This window comes from Coenobita brevimanus, chromosome 79, assembly GCF_032717465.1.
Source record: "Coenobita brevimanus isolate Jiangsu-jjx chromosome 79, ASM3271746v2, whole genome shotgun sequence".
Taxonomy (NCBI): Eukaryota; Metazoa; Arthropoda; class Malacostraca; order Decapoda; family Coenobitidae; genus Coenobita; species Coenobita brevimanus.
In genome coordinates this window covers 7,234,096-7,259,997 of record NC_137032.1, presented here as the reverse complement: position 1 = coordinate 7,259,997, position 25,902 = coordinate 7,234,096, and the positions used below count along the sequence as shown (strand labels likewise).

Genomic DNA, 25,902 nt, shown 5'->3' with positions numbered 1-25,902 from the left:
TAATAATAACAATAATAATAATAATAATAATATTCTATCTATCTATTGCCAGACGCCTTAATCCCTTATACGGTTTGGCCACAAACAAATCGCCTCCACGTCACCCTGTTCCCCGCCATTTCACTACCCTGCTCCCAATTCACACACTCCTCTCTCATATACCTCTCCACTGCATCCCTCAATCTCATCCTTGGCCTTTCCCTTCCTCTCCCCCCCCCCTCCAGCTCATTCACATACACTCTTCTCGTCAGTCTCTCACTCTCCATCCTCTCCACATGGCCAAACCACCTCAGTGTATTTCTCCTAATGCTTCCTATCACATCCGCATCCACACCACAACGCTCTTTCACCTCCTCATTTGTCAATGTGTCTCTCCATGTGACTCCACAGGCGCCTCTCAAATAACTCATTTCCATTGCTCTCACTCTTGACTTGTGTCCCTCCAACAACGTCCAAGCTTCACTTCCATAGAACTGGTGTCACAATACTGTCATGTAATAATTTTTTCACTTCCATGCTCACTTCCCTGTTTCTTACCACTGCCTTCAAGGAACCAGCAACCTTTCTTCCTTGTTGTACACTTTCAAGCACTTCACCCTCCAAACTTCCATCCTTATTTATCACACTACTCAAGTACTTAAATGTACTCACATTTTCCATTTCCCCATCATCCAGTCTCACTGTACATTCACTGGCTTCACCTCTCTCGAAGACCATAACTTTACTCTTCCCTACATTCCGCTTTAAATTCCGTTTCTTACACACTCTTCCAAACTCATCCACCAAGCCTTGCAGCTCCCCTTCGTCTTCACTTAACAACACAGTATCATCTGCAAACAACAGTACAGGGAGTTTACAAACACTGCCCTCTCTCATTAGGGCCACACCAACATCCACTGCCCTACCTTGTATCTCGTTTATAACCCCATCCATATACAGACTGAACAACCATGGAGACATGACACATCCCTGTTTAAACCCAACCTTCAAATAGAAAAACTCAATCAGTTCACTATCCACACACACCCTCATACATACGCTACACAGCATTCAGCAATTTCCCACTACTCCATATATTCTTACTACTTTCCATAATCCTTGTTTATCCACCCTGTCATATGTTTCTCCAAATCCATGAAGGCCGCATACAACATCATTCCCTTCTCTGGACACTTTTCCACTAAAGATCTAAGAATGAATATCTGGTCTACACAACTTCTTCCTTTCCTAAAGCCTCCCTGTTCTTCTCCAATTCCTCTGTTATTTCCCTAACTCTGTCAATAAGTATCCTACCGTATACTTTTTATACTTTTCCTATTACACTGAGAAGACAAATACCCCTATGATTACCACACACTTCTTTTTCCCCTTTCCCTTTGTACAAGGGAATAATTATACCTGACTTCCAATTATCCGGGACTTTACCTTCCTCCCAGGCCAGTCTGCACATCTTCCACATCCATTCTACTACTATTTTTCCCCCATGCTTCAGCATTTCACCACACACTCCATCAATTCCTGGGACTTTCCCCATTTTGACTTTCTTCATTGCTTCCACAACTTCCATCCTACTGATTTCTTCCTCTCCTCTCCTCCCTCCTTCTCCCAGCCATTCCCCAGCCACTTATACTCGTATTACTTTCATTCTCTATGTTCAACAATTCATTAAAGTGCTCTCTCCATCTGCTCACTCTTTCTCCCTTCTCAACTAGGAATCTACCATTATTATCTTTCGCTCCCCTACTAACATCACTGCCACCATGTCTGACTCTCTTTACCTCTTTCCAGAACATTTTCTTACATTCTCTTCACTGAACACTCAGATTCCTTCCAAATTCTTCATCCACTCTCTTCTTGCTCTTACTAATCTTTTCACTTCTCTCCTCCTCTCTACATGTAACTCTCTCTTTCGTCTCTCAACTTCTTCCACGTCCCTATTTCTCATCCATTCATTATATGCTTTCTTCTTTTGTGCCACAGCCTCTGTCACCTCATCATTCCACCATGCTGTTCCTTGCACCCCCTTTCGTCTTCTCATCATCCCACACGCCACCTCACATGCTGCACATATTTCCTCTGTGAATATCTTACACACACCTTTCACATCCCCCACCTGTTCCAATTCGTGTTTACCCAATCGTTCCTCCACTTCTCTATTATATTCTGTCTTTTTCTCATTCTCTTGTAACCTTTCTACTTTCCTTACATCTACTCCTTCCTCTCATCCTTTCCTTCTTCTATTTCTCTATTTTACTTGGACCTTGATTCTGACCACCACCAAGTGGTGGTCAAGAAGTCCACTCTCCCAGCCTATATAGGCTCTTGCATCCATTACACATTTTCGCATCCTTTCATTCACACACACATAATCAATCATTGCCTTCCTTTCATTCAGTTCACCATCCACCCTTCTCATCACTCGCCATGTATACCTAGGATTATTTTATGCCTGATGAGAGTATTGGCTATCACCAACCCCCTCGCGACACAAATGTCCACTAAAGCACTGCCATTCTCATCTATCTCAGCAGGCATACCCCACTCATCCACTTTCCCATTCCCTACTTTACCATTCATATCACCAATCAAAAACACTCTCTCATTCCTTTCAAACTTTTCTATGCACACTTCTGCATTTGTCCAGAACTCTTCTCTCACTCTGCATGCACGATCTTGCGTTGGTGCATACACGTACACAATTGCCTACATTTGTAGTCCAAGTTTTAGTCTTACCCATATAATCCTTGAACCAAATAATTCATACTCTCTTATGTTCTCCTTCCATCTGTTAGTCACAACAATACACACTCCTTCTTTTGCCCTCTCATTCTTGTCCACTCCTGCACATATACCCCATCCATACTCTCATTCTCTCACACTCTCAGCTCTCCATTTAGTTTCAGTTAATCCACATACATCCACTTTCGCACCCTCAAGCACCTGGACAATCTCTCTCTCTTTCACCTCATCATTTGCACACCTTACATTCCAGTTCGCCATCCGTATCATGTCCTTTGTGCGGTTCTTAGTCGTCATCTTTTGGTCAGTCCTGGTCCGAGGCTTCTTGTTCCTATTTTTAGCTAGTTGTTTTCCGGGGAGTGGCACTAACCCTCCGCCAACCCACATGCTGTCACGTAGGGAAGACGTGTCGGTTGGTTATAAGGTTACCACCCGGCGTTGTAAATGATTTCCTGGTGTACAGGAAATCATTTGGCTTGCCACTCGATGTAGAGCTACCCTATAAACAGGGTACCACTACACTAAGTGGGTGGATGATGGGCGCCCCCACCTACCACTAATAATAATAATAAAAATGATGATGATGATGACGATGATGATAATGAGGAGGAGGAGGAGGAGGAGGAGGAAGAGCAGGGGGAGGAGGAGGAGGAGGAGGAGGAGGAGGAAGAGCAGGGGGAGGAGGAGGAGGAGGAGGAGGAGGAGGAAGAGCAGGGGGAGGAGGAGGAGGAGGAGGAGGAGGAGGAAAAGGATATGATAATAACCATTAACAATTACAGTGTATGAGTAATACTGTCAATGGAAGTGCTACTCATGATCTCTATCTCTATCTATCTATCTATAGCCCGACGCCCTAATCCCGCAAAGGGTGGCCGCAGAAAAACGCCTCCAAGTCACTCTGTCACCCACCATTTGACTCCCCTCCCCCCAACTCACCCCCCCCCTCCCTCATATACCTCTCAACTCCATCCCTCCACCTCATCCTCGGTCTACGCCTCCCTCTCCCTCCCTCCACCTCACCTACATACACCCTCTTACTCATGAAAGAGTGCGATATATAAGACAGTTTGACTGCAACTTTTGAATGATTCTTCCTTAGCCAGTTGATCAATCTTTCACCGGTAACCGGTGGTCACATAATACACACACACACACACACACACATATATATATATATATATATATATATATATATATATATATATATATATATATATATATATATATATATATATATATATATATATATATTGTTACGGAACAGCGAAAGATAATGTACAGTTTAAGTGAGAACACCAAAAATCACTACTGTCCCGCAAAGTTCCAGGTTCAAAACAAAAGAGTTAGGTAAAATTACAAGTTAAAGTTTAATGCTCAAACTAACAACAAAACATTCAGGACTCATAAGGATAATGTAATAGCAAAAAAACAGGTTAAATATATGGTTAACTGCAATAGCCTCTATTAACACGAAATTAGCAAGAGTAAATTTACCTAAGTTAGCCCTGATAAAATGAAAATACACTGGGTAATGCTCAGTTAATGCAAGATAAATTATTACAGATACAAACTATTATGATCAATGGCTAACAATAAGAACCCTACATGAATTACAAAAAACCTCACTAGGCCTACAAATTAACAACTTATGCTATACAGTACAAGAACAAAATGCAATACCACTTATACTCAAATTACACAGCTGCTAGATGGTTGGAGACTTCCTGAGCACTCACAATAATAACTGTACAGGGGAGGACAGAGATGTGAACATAATGAGGAGTAGATCTAAGTGGCAATAATGCAGAGACTGAGCTCATTATATAGGGGCTGGCAGAGCTTGATACAACTTGTAAGAAGGACGCGCAAATGAAGCCATGGGGACAAAGGGTTGACAATCCCGCTCTGAACAACAGAAAGAACGACTTACTCTACTATAACGGTAGAAGGGGGGGACTGAGGCAGAACACGCTCGTGATCAAACATGCAGCATACTGTGCGTTAAAATTACACAAAGGATGATGAAATCATAGGCTATGTAACAATATATATATATATATATATATATATATATATATATATATATATATATATATATATATATATGTGTGTGTGTGTGTGTGTGTGTGTGTGTGTATGTAATTATATGACACGGCTGTATTGAGAATGATGAATCTGATACTACCTTATGCCAAGAATTCTAAAGCATCTGCATAATCGGTGATCAGTGTAATCACTCCCTTGCATCTGCATGGTCGGCAACCAATCGTTGCCTTACATGGTATGCTTCTGGATAAGAAAAGGGCAAAAAAGTTAATTTAGTCTCAACCATGGTATGTTCCCTTGAATGCTGGACATATTGAGGCATACAGACAGACAACGCATGCAGTGCTAACCAAAAATATTAATCTGCAGCAATCAGAAGCAATAAATCATCTGGTATGACAACTTTTCTAGTATTACCTCATAACTGCCAGCCGACTGAAAGTCAGCTTAGGACAGACTCTAGGATTAAGTAGTGGGGTTAGAAAATGTAAGTGGTGACTTTTAATGTATAATAATTAGCTCTCACTGGATATTTTTATTATGCTTTAGTAAGACCCCCCTCAGATTGGAGGAGTGTCTGAGGTTGCTATTCATTAAATCATGGCCATTAAACCTGACACAACATTTCAGGTTGGTATATATAAATGCAACAATGAACGAAGTGTTCCGGTTCCGGGGACCTGTGCCTCTCGGCGTATTCCACAAAGCTATCAGAGACACCACACTACAGGTCAGTCATAATGTACATTTAAATAATGCTTTAAATGTACGCTTAAATGACCCTATTTCTGATATATATATATATATATATATATATATATATATATATATATATATATATATATATATATATATATATATATATATATTGCCAGACGCCTCAATCCCGTTTGGGGTGGCCACAAACAAATCGCCTCCAAGTCGCCCTGTCCCCCGCCATTTCACTGCCCTGCTCCCAACTCACACACCCCTCTCTCATATACCTCTCCACCCCATCCCTCCATCTCATCCTCGGCCTCCCCCTCCCTCTTCCCCCCTCCACCTCACTCACATACACTCTCTTCGTCAGTCTTTCACCCTCCATCCTCTCCACATGGCCAAACCACCTCAGTGTGTTCCTCATAACGCTTCCTATCACATCCACATCCACACCACAACGCTCCTTTATATCCTCATTCGTCAGCCTGTCTCTCCACGTGACTCCACAGGCTCCTCTTAAATAATTCATTTCCACTGCTCTCACTCTTGACTTGTCCTTCCAACAATGTCCAAGCTTCACTACCGTACGTTAGAGTTGGTATCACAATACTGTCATGTAGTAACCTTTTCATTTCCATGCTCACTTCCCTGTTTCTTATCACTGCTTTCAAGGAACCAGCAACCTTTCTTCCCTGCTGTACCCTTTCAAGCACTTCACCCTCCAAACCTCAATCCTTACTCATCACACTACCCAAATACTTAAACGTACTCACATTTTCCAATTCCTCACCGACTCTGGACAAAGGCTTCAGGACCTATTTCTCGGGAGCAGTGGCCTATCCCAAGGCCCAGTAGTCCTCCTACACCTCCACATGTCACCATTTCGGAGCTAACACCCACCGTCCACACTGAATACATGCTAGGGCTGTCTCATACAGGACTGGTGTACTGGTATTAGCGGGGGTATTTTTACGACATGTCATCTAGTAGATCAGGAAAGTCTGCATTTAGGAAATTCAAATCCTTAAACTGTTCCCTGCCCCAGCCGGGATTCGATCCTGGGTCCATTAGGACTGCAAGCCGCCTCTCTACCGATTCAGCCACCGCCTCCCCCATATATATATATATATATATATAAAACTGTTAACTCGACATCATGTTTCAACAAATAATCAGAGCAACCTCACACTATCCTTGTGTGGGAAAGAGTATGGATGATAAGGATGAGGATAACGATAATTGTGGGAAAGAGTAAGAACCAGAAGCAAAGATAAAAAAATGGAAAGTAGAGTTATCAACAAACAAGAAAACGCTCAGACAGCGCATACCTACGCCAATGTCATTGCCTTTAAAAAGGACCTGGATCCGACTCCGTGGATATAGGAACTAGATCCAGATCCGGATTCGCCCCCAAACTTAATCTTTTTTTTTTTTGGTCCATGGCCCACCTTTCCACAAAATTTCATCACAATACGTTCATAGCTTTTTTAGCAAGGCCGGATCTGGATCGACCCCGAAGTATAATTATTTCTTTCTTGGTCTATGGTCCACCTTTCCCCAAAATTTCATGGAAGTTCATTGAGAACTTTGCATGTATTGTAGGGGATACTCCAGATCCGGATCTGGATCCACCCCAAAATCTAATCTTTTCTTCCTTGGCCCATTGAACACTCATCCACAAAATTTTATAAAAATCTATTCATAATGTTTTGAGTAATCTTGCTAACAGAGAGAGAAACAAATAGGCAAACAAACATACTGGAAAGCATGCAGAGAGCGCATACCTCCGCCATTGCCATTCTCATTAAAATGGATCCAGATCCGGATCTGCCTTAAAATTTAAACAATTCTTTCTTTATCCATGGCCCACCTCTCCACAAACTTTCATTGAAATTCATTAAGAACTTTGGAGATATTGTACGGGATAATCCGGATCCGGATCTGCCCCCAAATTTAATAATTGCTTCCTTGACCCATGGCTCACACATCCTCAAAATTTCATCAAAATCCGTTCATAACTTTTTGAGTAAAGTTGCTAACAGGCAGACTTACATACCAATGCTGGCAAAAACATAACCTCCTTGGGTGATGTTACAAACCAACATGGAGTAAAACATAACCTCCTTGATGGAGGTAAACATCAAGGGAAACAAGTAGTACTACAGTTCAATTACTCGCGTGTCTCGCGGAACGGGAGCAAGTGTTGTTTTTGGAGGTGTGTGTGCATGTGTCTACGTGTTTTTTCTAAAGATATAACTCGCACAGTTTTCAATTGATTTTAACCAAAAATGGTAGCAGGATAGACTGACATTCCCTATAGACTACTGATTTTTTTTTTTTTTTAAATTCAGAACAATAGGTCAAAATATAACAAGAATTGGTGCCAAGGTACAGCAAACCCGCCCCCGGCAGTCATTTTAGTGCTGACGTATAAACACAACAGGATATCTAGTCAAAGATGTCATATTACATCTAGAGTAAATCAAGTGAAAAGTGACTATTTTATGCCCATTAGAAATTTTAGGCCTGACCCACCTGATGTTGACCCCCCTACTTCTAACTGGGGGGTGACTCCCCTGATGTAATGAGGCATGTTATAGGATGCAGATTTGAAATATGCACTTTTAGGTTTTGGTTTCATGTCGATAAGACGATTTTGAAAGGAATTATGGCGAAAAAACGATTTTTTTTTTTTTTTAAAATTATTGGGGCCTAAAGTCTGGGCCTTTGCCCAGTTTCGACCCAAATTTAATCATGTGATCAGAAGGTCATAGCCCATCATTCCGGTAATTTTCGATAAAATCGCACCAGCAGGTTTCGTGTAAAGTGGTTAACAGAGAGACAGACAGACAAACAATCAAACAGACAGACAATCGCGTAAAAACGACAGGGGGCGGGGACGGGCAATTAACTAATACTTTTTATCCGCTTTCTGCCTAACATCGGGAAATGATTGATGGTAAGGTAAGAATGAAGTAATTCAATTTTGAGAACAAATGGTCAAGGTCACAGGGTAAGGTCAAAGTACGACCCAAGTAGATGCTTTTTTTTAAAACGATTTACACAGTTTTCAAGCGGTTTCAGCCAAACTTAGTTGATTAAATGAAGGAATGCCAAGAAGTTGACCTGCTGCTTTTGAGAACAATAGTCAAAAGTGACGATCAACTACACAGTATATATATACATATATATATATATATATATATATATATATATATATATATATATGACAAACAACTCGGTTTGAATCGTGCATTTAAAGCACGACAACTTCCTAAGTTCGCTCTTCACAGACACACTACTTTTGCACCTTCATGTATTCTCTCAGCATCCCATGACAGTTTCTCACCTACTTCATTCACATCAGCACCTTTCATATTCCTTGTCTACCAACTTTTTTTTAGTACGTCGTACAGATAAGTGATGTACACATCTCTTCCTAAAACACTTTTTTTTTTTTTTCCCCTCCTGCCACTTCCTTGGCTCTTTCCCTTGCTCTGCTGAATAGCATCGGAAAACAGGCAATGGTTACATCCCGAAATGAGCGGATGAAGAGCTTAGTTCACATTTATCACCCGTCCCCGCGCCAAAGGAGCTCAGGGACGGGTATTGTTTTCACTTGGTTTGTCTGTTTGATTGTTTGTCTGTTTGTTAACAACTTTATGCGAAAACTACGGTGCGATTTTGACTACAGTTTCAGTGATGATGAGCTGTGTCCTTCTGAGCACCTGATTACATACTGGGCAAAACTGGGCCAAGGTCCAGGCTGTAGGACCCCCAAAATGTAAGAAAAATCGTTTTTTAGCCATAACTCCTTTCAAATCCGTCATATAGACATGAAACCAAAACCTAAAGCTGCAACTTTCAAATCTGAATCCTATAACATGCCTCAGTATATCAGGGGGGTCACCCCCCAGTTAGCGGTAGGGGGGTCGGACCTAAAATTTCATATGGCCATTAAATCGTCAATTTTCACCCGATTTACTCCAAATTTGATATGTGATATCTTTAACTAGATATCCTGTTGGGTTTATACGTCAGCACCAAAATGACTGCCGGGGACGGGTTTGCTGTGCCTTAGTACCGCTTCTTGTCAAGTCTGTTTTGGAAAGAACGTCGTTTTTGCATGCTACTTACCTTTGGTTCTTTCTTCTTTTCATGAAGAAACAACAGGAAGACACTGTCTTCACAGACCAGCGGTGAAACTATAGCAGCCATATTTTAAATTCACTCTTTTAAACTTTCAAGATGATAAAAAAATTGACAATTGCTAAATAATCAGTTGATGCATCAGCAGATATATCAATTCAACTCGAAATTTCAAGCTGGCCAACTCTGTATTTCATAAGAAAATCGCTAAAATGCTTCGTTATTGTCGAGATTGAAGATCGGCTAATAATCAGCTGACGCTTCAGCTGACGTAACAGCTAACATGTTAAATCAACTAAAAAATTCAAGCTGAGCAACTCGTATTTCATAAGAAAGTGGCTCGGAGCTCTCCAAGAGCAGATATTCGAACATTCCTAGGAAAGAGAGAGAAAAATCCCCCTAGTGTACCACTTACAGACCTGCTGGCTTCGCCGCAGGTAAAAACAGATTCTTGATTTATGTCCTTTAATGGGGGAACACATACTTACATCTTTTCAGTTAAGACCAGTAACACATAAAAACTCTGGCGCACGCAAACATGGATAAATACGATACACTAAATTCAGGAAAGTTTTCTCTCACAACAAGTACTTCTTCCTGATTCGTGCTTGGCCGAAGTGATTAATGTTAATTTTGTTTATAACTCTTCCTCTGAGAAGGTCTGATACTGTAATGGACCTTATATTAATTGATACATACACAGATACTTAATAGTGCTGCTAACATTATGTGCCAGTAATTCCTAAACATCAGTCATAATTATGTGCAAGAATGGTTCAAATTTTCTGTTTATCTACCTATAGTAAGATGCCCTAATTCCGTAAAGGGTGGTCACTGTCCCCTACCACACTGCCCTTCCCCCAACTTATTCCCTCCTCTTTCATATACCTCTCTACTTTATCCCTCCATTTCATTCTCGGTCTCCCCCTTCCTCTCCGCCCCTCCATCTCAATCACATACACTGTCCTAGTTAGTCTCTCACTCATAGTTTTAATGTTACTACAAACTAGAGGAAGCTAGCAAATCATTTTTACGTTTAGCATTGAAACTATAACAGGTAAATCATCCATAAGTTACTCTATGTGTGACAGAGTCGTACAGGTACATTAAAATTAAAAACTAAAATAATGATGGTACACTGCCTCCTAATAATGACTATGTTGTACCCTCAGGGTCATCGAATAGCAGTTAACACGAGGGTGTTAACCAACTTGTACAGTGTGCACATGGATCCACATTACTGGGGTGATCCTCAGGTATTTCGACCTGAACGATTCATCAACCCCGATGGATCACTACGCAAGGAAGAGCGACTCATTCCATTCGGCAAAGGTGAGGTTTTATTCAATATTCATAGTATTATTACGAAAAAAAAAAAATTAGCCAACACTTTCCTGCTAGCTGTGGTGATGAATGGTTTTCCATGAAATATTTTGAGGTTTTTGGAGTAAAAACACATAAAAAACCACATGAAAAAGGATGTTCTGGTGTTATGCAAGGAATGAGAATAGAGAAAGAAGTACATAATGCTGGCAGGATAATGCCCGTAACTTTTACAGAGAACAGTAAATATATCTGCTTTATGAAATTAATCATTCAATTACCAATAATTTCCAACAAGTTTCAGCTCATTATATATTGTGAGCCCTAGTACCTCCTGCCACTGAAATTTTTCCTACCTTTATGGAGAAAGTGGATTCGAAAGAATAAAATCTGCAAACTTTATCCCTCCCCTTGCCAGTAATACAGGAAGTCAAAATCAGTTTTCGTTCTTATGAAAATCCTGAACACATTTCATCTGAGATGCTGGGGGTAATAGGAGGTAAGAAGGCAGGCCCGTAGCCAGACTTTTCGAAGGGGAGGGCCTTCTCTACTGAACCTGAACTTGCATAGAAGCCGGCTGGTTCAAGGTTTGATGCATTCTTGCTATGGGGGTATGGATGTAGGCAAAAGCGACGTTGAGAAACGGCACAAAGCTTCTGAACAACGGAGAGTGACTCATTTTGCACTGATATTAAAAAAGTGACCATGAGAAGTGAACCTTTAGGCAGGTGGGGGAGTTGTCCGACCACCTCCTCCCCGCTACGTTACTTGAGGAAGAATGCCCATGACTTGAGTTGTTCATGAGTGGCTGGGATTACCAGTTCATTTCATGATCTTCCAGCACCTACAGCAAAGTCTGCATCACATTTCTCACTATGTTGTTCTCAGCCACCAATGATTTTAATGCATAAAGTAGGTATTGGATGGCGATCATTGCCCCTGAGATGTACTACCACAGTGGAGATGTAGGGTGAAAAACCTGGTAACTGACATTGGCCACAAAAACGTACGAGAAAGTATTTCTTTGGGGGGGCGGAAGGAGTTCGTTGGGGTGGTGGGGTCACCCCAGGGGGGCCGGGCCCTCTCAAGAGGGGCTGGAGGGCGGAGACCTGCTCACCCTCCGGGGAGGCCAGATGGAGGAGCCCCTCCCTGGGGGGACCGGGGGGCGCCACCCCCGGGGTGGGCCCGGGGGCCGCGCCCCCCAGGAAGGTGGGCCGGGAACGGTATATCATGATACCCTGAAGCTATCATATTGATGGCTTTAGCGGTTCATGAGATTTAATGGTGCTAAATGCGGGCAATAAAAACTAGTTGACCTTTGGCAGCCATTTTTATGACCTTGACCTTGACGCCGACTGCCCATTTTCGATCTCGTCCAAGATTTTGACCATATCTTGATACCCTGAGGGTTTCATGTTGATAGCTCAACCCGTTCATGAGATACATATACTGGGAACATACACACACACACACACACACACACACACACACACACATATGGGCAACTACATTATCGCTCCGCCTTGGTAAAGGTGGGCGATAATAAGTGGAAAATAGAAAATTACGTGAAAAGCGAAAGTGAGTATCAAAGTCAGTGGAAAAAAATTTACTTTGTAAGAGCCTTCCCATGACAGTAGTTCTTATCACTGTACACTTTTGACCGGAAGGGAACAGGGCAGGCCTGGGTGATCAGTTCCTCTCGCGCTGACCATCACAACTCAGCCTACAGGCAACAACCTACAACCAAAGTGGTAAGAATCTTCTCAGTGCTGTGCTACATTATTTTAATTACTTCAGTCGTTGTTTGATTAAGAATTCTTTTTCTATCGGTGGCTGTGCATGGAAATATTCATTTTAGCTGGTATTTATACATACAGCTCACTCTCCACTGTCGCGCTAAACTTACCTCTCTCTGGTCAACTCTGATCGCGACTCTTTCACCTTTCGGCAAACACAACTGTACTTTTAACTCATCATGGGACAAAAATAAAAAAAAATCCCCTACTTTTCCAAATATACCTGGTAGTATAGTATCCACACAACATTTACATCTTTATGGTTAATAACAACAACCCACAACCAAAGCGATAAGATAGTGCCTGCACTGCAACCCTTTTATTCTAATATTTTATTATTCTAATTGTTATTTTACATTGTTTCTCTTTTGGAGGTTGTGCATGGAAATATTCATTCTCGTTGGTTATTGTACGTACAACCTACACACTATTACACTACAACATACAACAATCATCACTCATGCTCGCTCGCTTCTCTCGCACTAATCTAACCTCCCTTAGGTCAACTCTGTCTTTGACCCAACTGAACCCAACTCCAACTGATTCTAGTTCCAACTTCTATTAAAGAAACATCTCCCCCCCTGCTCTCTCCTGCGTGACCCGACCATGTGCTTAACCATGTGATCAAGTGTGCTCAGGTTGTGTTCAGTCTGCCTCACCACTGGCAGTCTCGCTTTACCTCTGGATCAAGGGGGAGTCTCTGTCTGCCCAGTGACTGAGACTCAAACTCCGGACGGAGGGGGAATATCCACTGCATTCATCTACTCCTGGTGTCACCGCCATTGCTGAGGAGTCACCTCTATCCTGCCGATCGTCGGAAAAAAACATGCATTTCTGTAGCGCTATCCGACGTGGTTAGCACCCTTAGTTCTTCACCTCCTAGTGATACGTCCTTTTCATTCCTCTTCCACTGGTGGAAGGACCTATGCAGGTTACCAATCCCAGGTATTCATCTCCCACACAGCTCTACACCTCAGCTGTTGCGCCGTGTTTTTTTTTTTTAGTGGGGGTCAGGATCGGTGAGCCTGATCTTCGTTTGGAACCTGATCAGGCAGGGCACCCAGTTGAGGTATTCAGTAATAGGCAGTTAGGGGAGATCTTCACCCCTCCACAGGCCATAGAAAGTTGGGGGTGTTGGCTACTTGCACTGCTAGGGATAGTGGTAGGTAGCCCTAGCCACAAGAACACTACCACCTATCACCTGCAGGATGGAGGAACAAGTTTCTTTGGCTCAGGCTGGTAGGGTTTAAGTAGGCCCTTACCCCTCTGTGCATCTCTGGCTGTGCAAATATTCGGTGAATCAGAATCAAATGCTCGTGGCAGAAGGACTGCAGCACCCAAATGGGGCTGCTGGAGGTTCTTGGAACAACACAGTACATACGCGACAAACACGATACCCACTTCTGAATCAATCATTCTCCTGATGACTCACGACCTTTCGGCTGACCAAATTTTCTCTGCTGATTGCCTGAAAGAATTAAAGGCAAAAGGATTTGAACCAGTTCTGCTCACTGAACTATGTGCATGGAAAACTATAATCATTTCAAACGTTGATCTAGTCATCTAGAACAGCAGTGACGAGGATATAGAACATGAACTTGAAGTTAACCAGTTCTTTCATCAACACCGGCAACGTTGATTCCATGTCAAGCAAATCTCATTTAAACAGGTTTACCGAAAAGGCTGCTGAGAATGGGTTAAAACTATTCCTTCTCAGTGCTTCGAGAGGGCAAATTAGCAGAGAGGAGTACATTCCATTAATGACTTGTTATCTATACTATGGTGTTGAAGACCATAAAGTAAGCGCCTGTCCACACCCGTGAGAAAATAGAATCAGCTCACTTTGTAGCAGTAAGGCCCACATTTGGAATCAGAGCACTTCAACAGTAAAAAAAGTACATCAACGTGACCAGTCCAAAGAGGGAGAAGGCACTCCAAGAGAACCGATAACGGAAGCAAGCCACAGTCCGAGCCACACCAACGCCTACAAACCCGCAATTCATAACATACAGTGCCGCCGCTGCCTCAGGCCACACCAGACACTAACCAAAAGCCACAGCACTGAATTAGGGTTGCCATACGTCTGTATTATCACAGATATGTCCTCCAATTTGGTCTCAAAATCATCATCTGGAAGGAATTAATAAAACTATTCAGATGTCCGAAATTTCAGCTTCCATCCTTTTTTTCCATGGGAAAGAAAAACATGAAACTATAATGACAAAAGAGAGAGGCTAAGAGAGAGGGGAGGTGGAGACCGTACAGATCTTGTTCAGGTTTTGACAGCTGATAAGTCACGTGTCGCCTGTACGGTGTTGTGTTGTCAACTTAGCTGTTTTAGAGCTAGCATATGGTGCCAAGTACTGCTTTTGCTTGTTCTTCAGCCACGAGCATTATTACATCTTTTTTTCATATTGCCTTTACAGCCATAAACATTAATAATTAGTGTTATGCAAACATGCAAAATTAATTATCACGCCTGCTTCAAGGTTACATAACACCAAAGTGTGTCAGGCGGGGGTGGGGTGTTTTCGGGAACGTCTTTTTTGAATGTTCAGATATGGCAACCTCAACCGAACATCAAAGCTCCCCTCCCACCAGTCACCTCACCGAAAGAGCTCCTATATTGTAAGCTGATGGCGCACCTTTATGATGCTGTATACCCCGGTACATATACAATTGGCTCTATAAAAATGAAGGCCAGCCATGGTGGAGGGTATGGAGGATGTCCTTGCCTTACTGGACTGCAGGTTACTGTCTACTGTGATCATATCACACTAGGTCACACTGGAATGAACTAATATTTTCTTAGGGTACTAACAGAATTTTATAAACTTTTGGCTGGGAGAAACTTGCAGAAATACAGCAATTTGTGTAGACATAGTTAAATGCTCCAATATAACAGCTCTCTTCTCTTCCGCTTTTAGACATACGGATGCATGTAATTCACCATGTCGGTCAGGATCATGTGATGGCTGTGATCATCAGAATTTTACCTTCCCGGAAGAAAGCTCAGATCTCATATAGTCCGATCTAAGGGCAAAGCCTTGACCTTCACGTACGCACACACCCATCCTCTTGCTCAAGGAGGACAGTGGCCACCTACTTTGTCAGTGAAACTTCACACATCCCGATCAAGGTGCGAAACCCCGTCTTAGCAGATGTTAGGCGAGAGCGTTACAACAGAGCCAGCGAGCAGTGTGTGTTCTTACCTACCTAATTGTTCTTACCTAATTGTATCTTTACAGGAATGAGTCAGGCTCGTACTGTCCCGTGTCTTAAACCATATTTATCGTACATATCCTTAAATTTGTGAATTGTTTTGACACACACTATTTCATTCGGTAATGCATTCCAATGATCAATTGCTCTGTTTGGGAAGCTAAATTTCCTTACGTCTTTATCACCTCTCTTCTTATGCAGTTTTTTGCAGCGTCCTCTTGCTGATGCTTCCCAAACGTTAAATAATCATTTATGTCTATTTTCTCCTTCCCTGATATGCATTTATATAGCATTATCATGTCACCTCTTTTCCTTCTCTCCTATAGTGTTGGTAGATTAAGTTTATTTAGTCTTTCTTCGTAGCTTAGATCCCTTAAGCTTGGTATCCATCTTGTAGCGGCCCTTTGAACTTTTTCAATCTTGTCTATGTGTTTTTTGAGATGAGGACTCCAGACTACTGATGCATACTCCAGGGTTGGCCTGATGAATGATGTTATTATCCTTCTTAGCATGTCTTCATTTATGTATGAGAATGCTATTCTCATATTTGCAGGCAGTGTAAACATGTTCCGTACCTTCTCACTGATGTGGTCAGCCGGAGATAGTCTGTTATTGATAATCACACCTAGGTCCTTCTCTCTTTCTGATGTGTGTAGGGTTTTATTTCCTAACGTATAATTTCAATCAGGTCTTTTTCCACTTTTACCAAACTTGATTACATGACACTTGTCCACATTGAATTCCACTTGCCATGTATTACTCCATTCATGAAGTTTACTTAATTCTCCTTGTAGCTCTTTACAAGAGTCTGTGTTAATAATTCTCCTTTGTATTTTTGCATCATCTGCAAACATATTTAGATAGCTTTCATTTCCAGTGTTACTGTCTTTATCATTTATATACACTAAAAACATGATTGGTGCCAGCACTGAACCCTGTGGTACTCCACTAGTCACTTCTTTCCATGATGAGTAGTTTCCCCTTAGTACTGTTCTCATTTCCCTTTTTATGAGAAAATCTTGCATTCAGCAAAACAGTTTGCCTCGAATTCCTCCTTGATGGTACAGTTTCCATAAAAGTCTTTGGTGTGGTACTGTGTCAAATGCTTTCTTGAAATCTAAATAGATACTGTCCACCCATCCTTCTCTTTCCTGTATTGTGTTTGTTACTCTGTCGTAGTAGCTCAACAGATTAGTAACACATGATTTTCCTTTTCTGAAACCAAACTGTCTTTCTGTTATCATATTGTGTTCTTCTAGATGATTTACCCAAGCTTTTCTTATAAGTTTTTCTAATACCTTGCTTACAACACTGGTCAGTGATACTGGTAGCTAGTTGAGTGGATTTTGTCTATTCCTTTTCTTGAATAAGAGGACAATATTAACTTTCTTCCAAATATCAGGTAGTTTACCTTGACTTAAGGATTTTTTGAAAATTAAAAATAATGGTTTACTTAACTCCTTTGCACATTCTCGTAGTACCCAACATGAAATTTCATCAGCACCACTTGCTTTTCCTCTGTCTAATTTACTTTACTCCTCCTGTATTACTTTTTCTGATATTTGTATATCTGGTAGTATGTGTGGACATGCATGTTCCACATAGTCCCTCTCAAAAAAAAATTTTCTGTAAAAACTGATTGGAAATTCTTATTTAGTGCTTGACAAATATCTTTCTCTTGTGTATAGGTGATTCCCTCGTCCGTAATGGATTGTATTTTATCTTTTACTTTGGTTTTGCTTCTGATGTAGCTGTTAAATAGCCTCGGTTGATCACTATTTTTATTTATTATATCCTCCTCAGACTGTTTTTGGGCTTCCCTCCTTATTCTTGTATAATCGTTTCTTGCCTGTTTGTAATTATTATATTCCTTTTCACTATTGTGTCTTCTGTATCTGTTTCACAACAAATTTCTTCTTTCTTTTGATTTTTTACATTCTGTATTGAACCATTTCTGTATTTTCTTTTCTGCTTCTTTGTGCTGTGGGATGTATTTCTGGACTCCTATTTCATAAAATTCACAGAATCTTTTATATACAGCATTTAAATCTTGTCCTCTAAGCTCATTTTCCCAATCAACTTCTAAGAAATAATTCTTTAGGTCATGATAATTTCCCTTTTTATAGTTTAGACTCTTTTTGTTACTTTCATTGCTGTTAACTATGTCATAAGCTAACCTGAAGTTGCAATTTAGTACTGCATGATCGCTTTTGCCGAATGGTGGGTGATATACTAAATTGTCAATATCATTTTCTTGCCTAGTAAATATGAGATCTAGCACTGAAGGTACATCGAGTCCTCTTTTTCTGGAGGTTTCCCTCATATGTTGCGTTAGGAAAAACTCTTGCACGAGATCCAGGAGATTTTGGTCCCAACAGCTTTCCTGGCTAATTATATCTAGAGTATTCCAATTTATATTTGTATTAAAATCTCCAGTTAGTATAATTCTTTCCGATTTCTCTTCCATTTTATGTAGTAATGCTCTTAAACTCTGAATTGTACTCTCTGCCAAGTCTTCATATTCGTCTCTTTCCCATGTGTTTGATCTGGGTGGCATGTACATATTGGCTACAATTACTTTCCCTTCAGATGTGTTGATCTCTACTGCAATCAGTTGTAATTGTGATGGTATATCTAGTTTTATTTCCTTGACTTTTAGATTTTTCTTAGTTAATATTATAATTCCTCCTCCTTTTTTTAAATTTCTGTCTCTTCTCCATATATTATATTCCTCTAAGTTTAGTATGTCATTTGATATCCTTGGTGTTAATTTTGTTTCAGTTAGGCATATTATATGTGGTTCATTTTCTCTGACATAATCATTCATCTCTAATAATTTAGATACCATTCCATCCACACTTGAGTACATCAACTTAATCATCTTGTTTATATACTTGTCATGACATGGTTCTACTACCTTCCTCCTTTTTATTCCCTCCTGGTTATGTACCACTTTCGTACCTGCAATGCAATTACTTTGTAAAAAAAAAATGTGTTCTCCTCCTCTGATCCTCCCTCATTTTTTGTTTTTGCTTCCTCCCTCTTCTCTTTCAGTAATTCCAGTTCCTCTTGTGTTAGGCATCTTTTTATCCATACATTTTTTAACTCTTCTTTTTCCATAAGATTCTTTGCATTTTATAGTATTTCCTCCACAGTGTTTACACTCTGGAAAGTCACCTTTAGAGGTCTTGACTTGTTTTTCTCGTATTTCCCTAACCTTTTGTGTTCCTCTATGTCTTTACTACAGATTTCCTCTGTTACTTCTTTCAGTAAGCTCATTACATTTGCCATCTCCTTTTTGTCTCTTGTGATCTTGTTTTTTACTTCTTCCTCTCCTATACCAGTGATTACTATAAATTTGTTGATATCTGCTGAATCTCTGACTAACTTTGGGTTGTTTTGGAAATTTCTTTTCACTTCCTGTTTAATGCTTTTTTCTTCCATCCTTGTTTCAAATCTTTCTTTACTTTCACCATTTTAGCATATGTGGTTTCCACATCATTTTTGTAGCTTTTGCACAACCTCATTCACCTGTGTTATCTTCTCCTCAATATCACTGCTCTGGTCTATCAGACTGCTTACTTGCCTAATTGTCTCCGTATCATTTTTGAACTTTTCCATAATACTCTCGTGATTGACTACTGTACTTGCCATTTCACTCATTTTCCTCCTAAGTGTACTCAATTCCACTGTTAATTCACTGATGGTTGTGTCTTTTTTGTTGACCTCCCTTCCTAGTTTTTCTATTTCTTCCTTTTGCAAGTGCATCTGCTTCTTTATTTCATCAATTTCATTTTTGAAAGCCATCTCTAGTTTTTGTACACGTTCAACCAGTCTATTGTGAGTCTCCATTTCAACCAGTTCTTGGTAGAAATCATCATCTTGCTTTCTACCTTTATCCCTTTTCTTTTCCAAATTTGTTTTACTAAAGTATGTGTCCATTTTGCAATACTAAAAGTACGGAGTACTTACATTCCCTGGGGCCTTTGTAGTCTAAAGAAACATCAGCTGACTGAACGCATGTGTGTGTGTGTGTGTGTGTGTGTGAGCCATTACATATCAATATCAAAAATATTTTATCTTGTGTTGTCGCTCGTCATGTATCCCATTCTGCAATGAGTACTGGAGGAGTACAATTTCTCATCTGTGAACACCTCTGGTGCCCAGAACACTATTCCATGTTCAGCATGACGTTGAGTAAACGCAAGCCTCCCTGTCCTTTGGCCATCGGTCAATTGCATTTTCGTTGCTGGAGTTCTTTGATGTATCCTTTCTACGTACAGTCGACGTCTGACAGTGTCTGCGGACATATTTAGAGGCAGACCTTTGCAGATGGCCACGGCATTGGCCAGGGGGTTTGCCGCGACTGGTATTATGAGTAATCTCGGCATCCTCAGCCGGGGTACCCGTTCTGACTGTGGTCAAGAAGGAACACATCTCCATAATCGGTGTCAGTTGATGTTCTTGTGCCGGCAGCATAGTCTTGATCTCGCAGCTGTCGGTTTTTGATCACCAAGAACCCCCAACCTTAATATTTATGTTTGTACTGAACAAATACTCTTCATTAGTTTACAAAGGTGTACTCCGAAACATTTATTGCATTTCCCACTGTATTCTTATATAAAGATACTTTATACAGTTTCACAGTAGACAACAAACAATGCCCAGGCAGATGTATGAATAATTGGAACCATATTTCAGTCATGATACTGTAACTAGTTAAAACTGTGCCATGCTCTTCCTTTAAAGACTGAGCACTCGGGTGACTGAGCTAGGTAATTAGTACTGTTAACAATAAAAAAATTCACTAACTTTGCGTGGCGTTATTACCTTCCTGTACCGTTAGAATTATCATTTATAGGATCAGGGTTGAGCAACATGTAATTAACAGAGCCTGTCGATGCAGAAGGACTGGAAATTATCAGGCGCTAGTCATGATTCATTTTACATCCTCTTCACAGTAATACATCACCTATGATAACCAGTTATGCTTTCGTAGATCAGAGTTTACCATTTTCTTCATATATATTTATCCACTTTGTAACTGTTGATCAGGATACTCCAAGTGCACGTGAGATGACTCGTTCTGAGAGCCTCGTTCATGAAGGGTGATAATATCACCTCTGAGGCAGCATCCGTTCATTCCTGCGGTTCACAGAATGACGGCAACACTTCCGCTTCATTTTATCGTTTGGTCACACACACACACACACACACACACACACACACACACACACATGCATCCGTATGTCAACAGAAGGAGGATATGAGAGGGGTTGTCCTGGAGTATTTAACCATGTCTACAAAAATAGCTGTATTACTGCAGGTTTTCTCCCAGCCATATCATTATAAAATTCTGTCAGTACCCTAAGAAAATATTAGTTCTTTCCGGTGTGACTTAGTGTGATATGATCCCAACTGTGCGTTGGTGGACTTTATTAAATACACGATGTTTGAGTGAATATTCACCGAGGGCATCTTATTTCACATGCCCTGTTGCCCCACTGTACACATTTCAATAATACAATGAAATATTATTTATTCAATGACGTGATATTTCCCGAAAGCTGTTTATTTACACATCTGGTCGTGTGTTGGCATCCAGAATAAAACGTCCGACAGTTTCAAAACACGTGAGAGACATTATGCAATCTAGGCATTGTATTAGTTTTCATAGTAACCTACTTCACCAGACCCATGCCTTAACAATAATACTGCTATATTCTCTAAAGTTAAAATTGATTTAAAAGTTATGATTACTGGTACTAAAAAATAGGTCGGTGCTGGTTTGAATGCTGGGGGCCAACTAGGCAGTATCTCGCCGTCCAGTAAGGCAGGGACTGCATCCATACCTTTCACCACTGCGGGCCCACGTTTTTATGGAGCCAAGTGTACTTGTTGTGTAATGCTCAATAACCTGCTGGCTACCAATGACATTCCCACTGTCAAGGCCCCCACCAAACCACCATCGATTGAGATAATCAGTCTCCCATGGAAATTCACAGCAGCAACACAGACAACGTCTGCACCAGAAACATGGTAACAGACAGCTGCCAACCCCTTACCCCTCCTCCAACGTATCGAAACAAAATTAAACTAAAAAGCACTCGGAGTCGGACAGCGCATACCTCCTCCAATGCCACTGCCATTAAAAAGGATTCGTATCCGGATCCGAATCAGGATCCACAACAAAATTTAATAAACTCTTTCTTGTCCCAGGGCCTACCCTGCCATAAAGTTTCATTTGAATTCACTGAAAATTTTTGGAGGTATTTTGCGGGATATTCCGGATACGGATCCTCCCCAAAATTAAATTACTTCTTTTTTGGCCCATGGCCCACTCTTCCACAAAATTTCATTGGAATTCATTGAGAACTTTTGGAGATATCGTGTGAATAGACAGACAGATAAACAAACGTAGGTGGATACAAAACCTTCTCCAACTTCGTTTGCGGAGGTAACAACCAGATTATATATATATATATATATATATATATATATATATATATATGTGTGTGTGTGTGTGTGTGAGTATATATATATATATATATATATATATATATATATATATATATATACTGTATAATATTTACGTCACCACCCCACACTGCCACAGGCTCCAACAGCAGTAGTACAGTATATGGAGGACGATGCCCAGTGAGTTGTTCTTCTTATGGTCAGCCTTTCAGTGTACAGCACACGGGATCAGCTGAGGCGGAAATAAACACTGGTTTCTTAAAGTTCACTGCCTTTATTTTCCAGATAACTATACTTAATGCTTTCCAACTTCACTTCACTGTTTTACAAGCACTGGAACCATACAAACTTTACTAACTACTATTACACTTAATGCCTGACAGCACTTCACTGTTATTACAAGTTCTAATGATGTGCAGACTTCAATAAACATTTCACTGTTTTCACAAGTACCGAAAATATACAAACTTCACTGCACTGACACTGCACTACACTCAAACTGAACAGAAAACCGACTGAACTTGTTCTAGTCTCTTATCCATCCTTTTATAAGCTTGCATTGTTCGAGAATGATCTACTTCTCCACAGTTCTGGTATATTCTAGAAAGAGAGAGCACAGTTACCAACTCGGAGACAACCAAAAACATGCCAGTTTTCCTACAGTATATAACACTATAAATTATTTGCCATACAAACTTAATATCAATTATATATAATTTAACAATCACATACCTAAAACATTATCAATGAAAAAGCGCACAAAAATTAATGCATAACTTATGAAATAACTACGCTCACAATCAGCAGGCAAACTGGCAACTCTAACTCGTACCGGAGCTAGCTACTGTAAACACTGGAAACATCAAGATGCTTCTTGAGCACCTAACTGGCAAATCCCGCTTCTTAACACTACCCCCTCCCTAGTTTTTTGTCGTCCCGACAAAACTACACAGCATATACAAACATACATAACCCTTAATCCTAATGACCCTTCTAACTAAACCCAAAATAATCCTACAACTTATCAGGTCTTCTCCAATGCTGCTTCCGATGATGTCCTTGTTCCTTCACACAGTCCACTCCTCCTGGAAGGTCTTGGTCCTCTTCTTGATTCACTTCTTATCTTGGGAAACTGTCACCATCTTCTTGCACCTCAGCTCCTTGGTCCTCCTCAACATCCTCGGCTGCGGGTGAGCGTGATTCCTCGGAGACGTCCCAGTTGTACTGTCCTGGCCCATGGTGAGCGAGTGGGTGATAAAAGTTTGGCACAAAGGCCAGGCACTAGGACCGATGAGATCATTCATTGCCTAATAACTAAAAAAGAAAAACTGAAATGAAAAGACAACACCATAAAATTTATAAGTTAAATGTCATAGAGTACGTCACAGTTTGATAAAAATTTAGCAACCTTAAAAATATCTGCAGAAATACCCCAAATGTCGGAGACACTGTGAGTATCAAGACCCACAGTGCCCCGGGGAATGCGAAATTTTCTGCAGTGAACTAAAACATGTTCCACCGTCACTGGGACGTGGCAAACCTCACAAAGGGGAGCATCACAGCCACATAAAATATGGCAGTGTGTTAACCGTGTATGACCTACACTAAGTCTGGTCAGAACAACATCCAAGAGCCTGCTCAGAATGCTGTCCGACACTGGCCAAACCTGCACAGAAGGATGTATTGCTTTCAATTTATTGTTTGTGACAATGAGGGATGACCACCTGTCCTGCCACATCCTCCTGACAAAATCTGAATATGTTGCCTAAGATCGGCAAAAGGGACAGGAAAGTTGCCTAGAGTACCATGAACGGCTTCCTTAGCTGTGACATCTGCCTCCTCATTGCCTGGTAAACCCACATGAGCAGGAATCCAGCAAAATTGAAGTCTCTTGCGACGGGAAGCTAAACGATACAGCCACTCCTGAATTAGCTGCACCAAAGGGTGACTGCTAGAAAAATTCTGAATGGCTGTAAGGGCACTCAGCGAGTCAGAGTATAGGGTAAACTGGCTGTCTCTACTGTCATAAGCTAATTTTAACGCATGGACAATAATGTGAAGCTCAGAGGTAAAAACTGAAGCGGCACTGTGGAGTCTTGCCCGACGCACAGTTTCGTCAAGGATGACTTTGCACCCGATGCAAGAATCCAATTTTGACCCATCTGTGTAAATTTTACTGGTTAAGTCATGAATCTGGGAATGTTCAAGAAACAAGGCTTTAACTTCAGCTGATAATCTCGACTGCTTTGTAGAGGTCGGTTTGCAAACATGGGCCTCTGGAATAATCCAAGGAGGGATCGGCGAATAAGAGAGTTGCCATACCTGGACGCTGTGGAAGAAGGTGTCCTGTAAAAACCCATGCATACTGATATGAAGAGGCCTTGGAAAACTCTTATGTTCCCCATACTTCTGTGCCAGATGAAAGTCCTTCATCAGAGTCTTAGACAATAGCTGCAAACTAAGGTCCACTCTGTGAGGATCCAAGAGTAGCTCACCCGCCATAATATACAGACTCTCTGCAGGGGAAGTGCGGAAGGTACCCATGCAGATTCTCATTGCTGAGTTATGAACAGGGTCTAGAAGCTTGAGGGTAGACTTGGCCGCTGAGGAGTATATCTGGCACCCATACTCCAATTTGGAACGACATAAGGCATCATACAGTCGGAGAAGTGCTGGTCTGTCAGCACCCCAAAACTTCCCACTAAGAACCTTAAGGATATCTAGAGACATTATGGCAGTGGCCTTTAGCTGTAGAATATGGTCCTTCCAAGTAAGTCTACTGTCAAGAGTAAGCCCTAAGAAATGCACCTTATCTTCATAGGGCAAGATGTTATCTCCCAGGAGTAGGTGAGGAACTGCTGCTGAATTCCTCCTTAAGAACATAGGCACGTTTTTTTGGGGAAAGAATCCCCACTCCTCAGCCCACATTTGTGCTGCATTGATGGCATTTTGTAACCGCAGTCTTGCAGTATTAGGGTCGGCAGCAGTACAGTATATGGCAAAGTCATCAACAAAGAGTGAACTCTGGATCATAGCTTCATTCTCAACTCTTTCGGCTACTCCATCGATGGCCATGGTGAAACATATGACACTTAAAATGCTGCCTTGGGGTACCCCCTCGGGTTACAGAACTTTGGGGAAGACTGTGCAACCAATTCATACTCGGATATAATGCATGTGAAGGAAACTCTGCAGGAACTGGAACATGGTCCCACACAAACCTCTAGATCGTAAGCTGGACAATACACCCATATGCCATGTTGTATCATATGCTTTCTCCAAGTCAAAAAAGACCCCTAGAGTATGTTTGTTAGTAATGAATCCGTTCTGAATATCTGTTGTCAGGCGCAACAGAGGGTCAATGGTGGACCGATTTCTATGAAAATTGCAGGGAGGAAATAAGGCCTCCAGTCTCCAGCCACCAGACTAACCTATGGTTAACCATCTTCTC

The 25,902-nt window shown here is 41.1% G+C and overlaps 1 protein-coding gene across 1 annotated transcript in view; it reads left to right on the top strand.

Moving 5' to 3' along the window:
• LOC145408995 (methyl farnesoate epoxidase-like) overlaps positions 1 to 25,902 on the top strand; it is a 94,455-nt gene that overhangs the window by 52,039 nt on the left and 16,514 nt on the right. The window contains exons 9-10 of the mRNA XM_080279566.1: positions 5,416 to 5,515; positions 10,806 to 10,965. Of these exons, the coding sequence (XP_080135692.1) occupies positions 5,416 to 5,515; positions 10,806 to 10,965 (260 nt within the window). The remainder of the gene's footprint in view (positions 1 to 5,415; positions 5,516 to 10,805; positions 10,966 to 25,902) is intronic.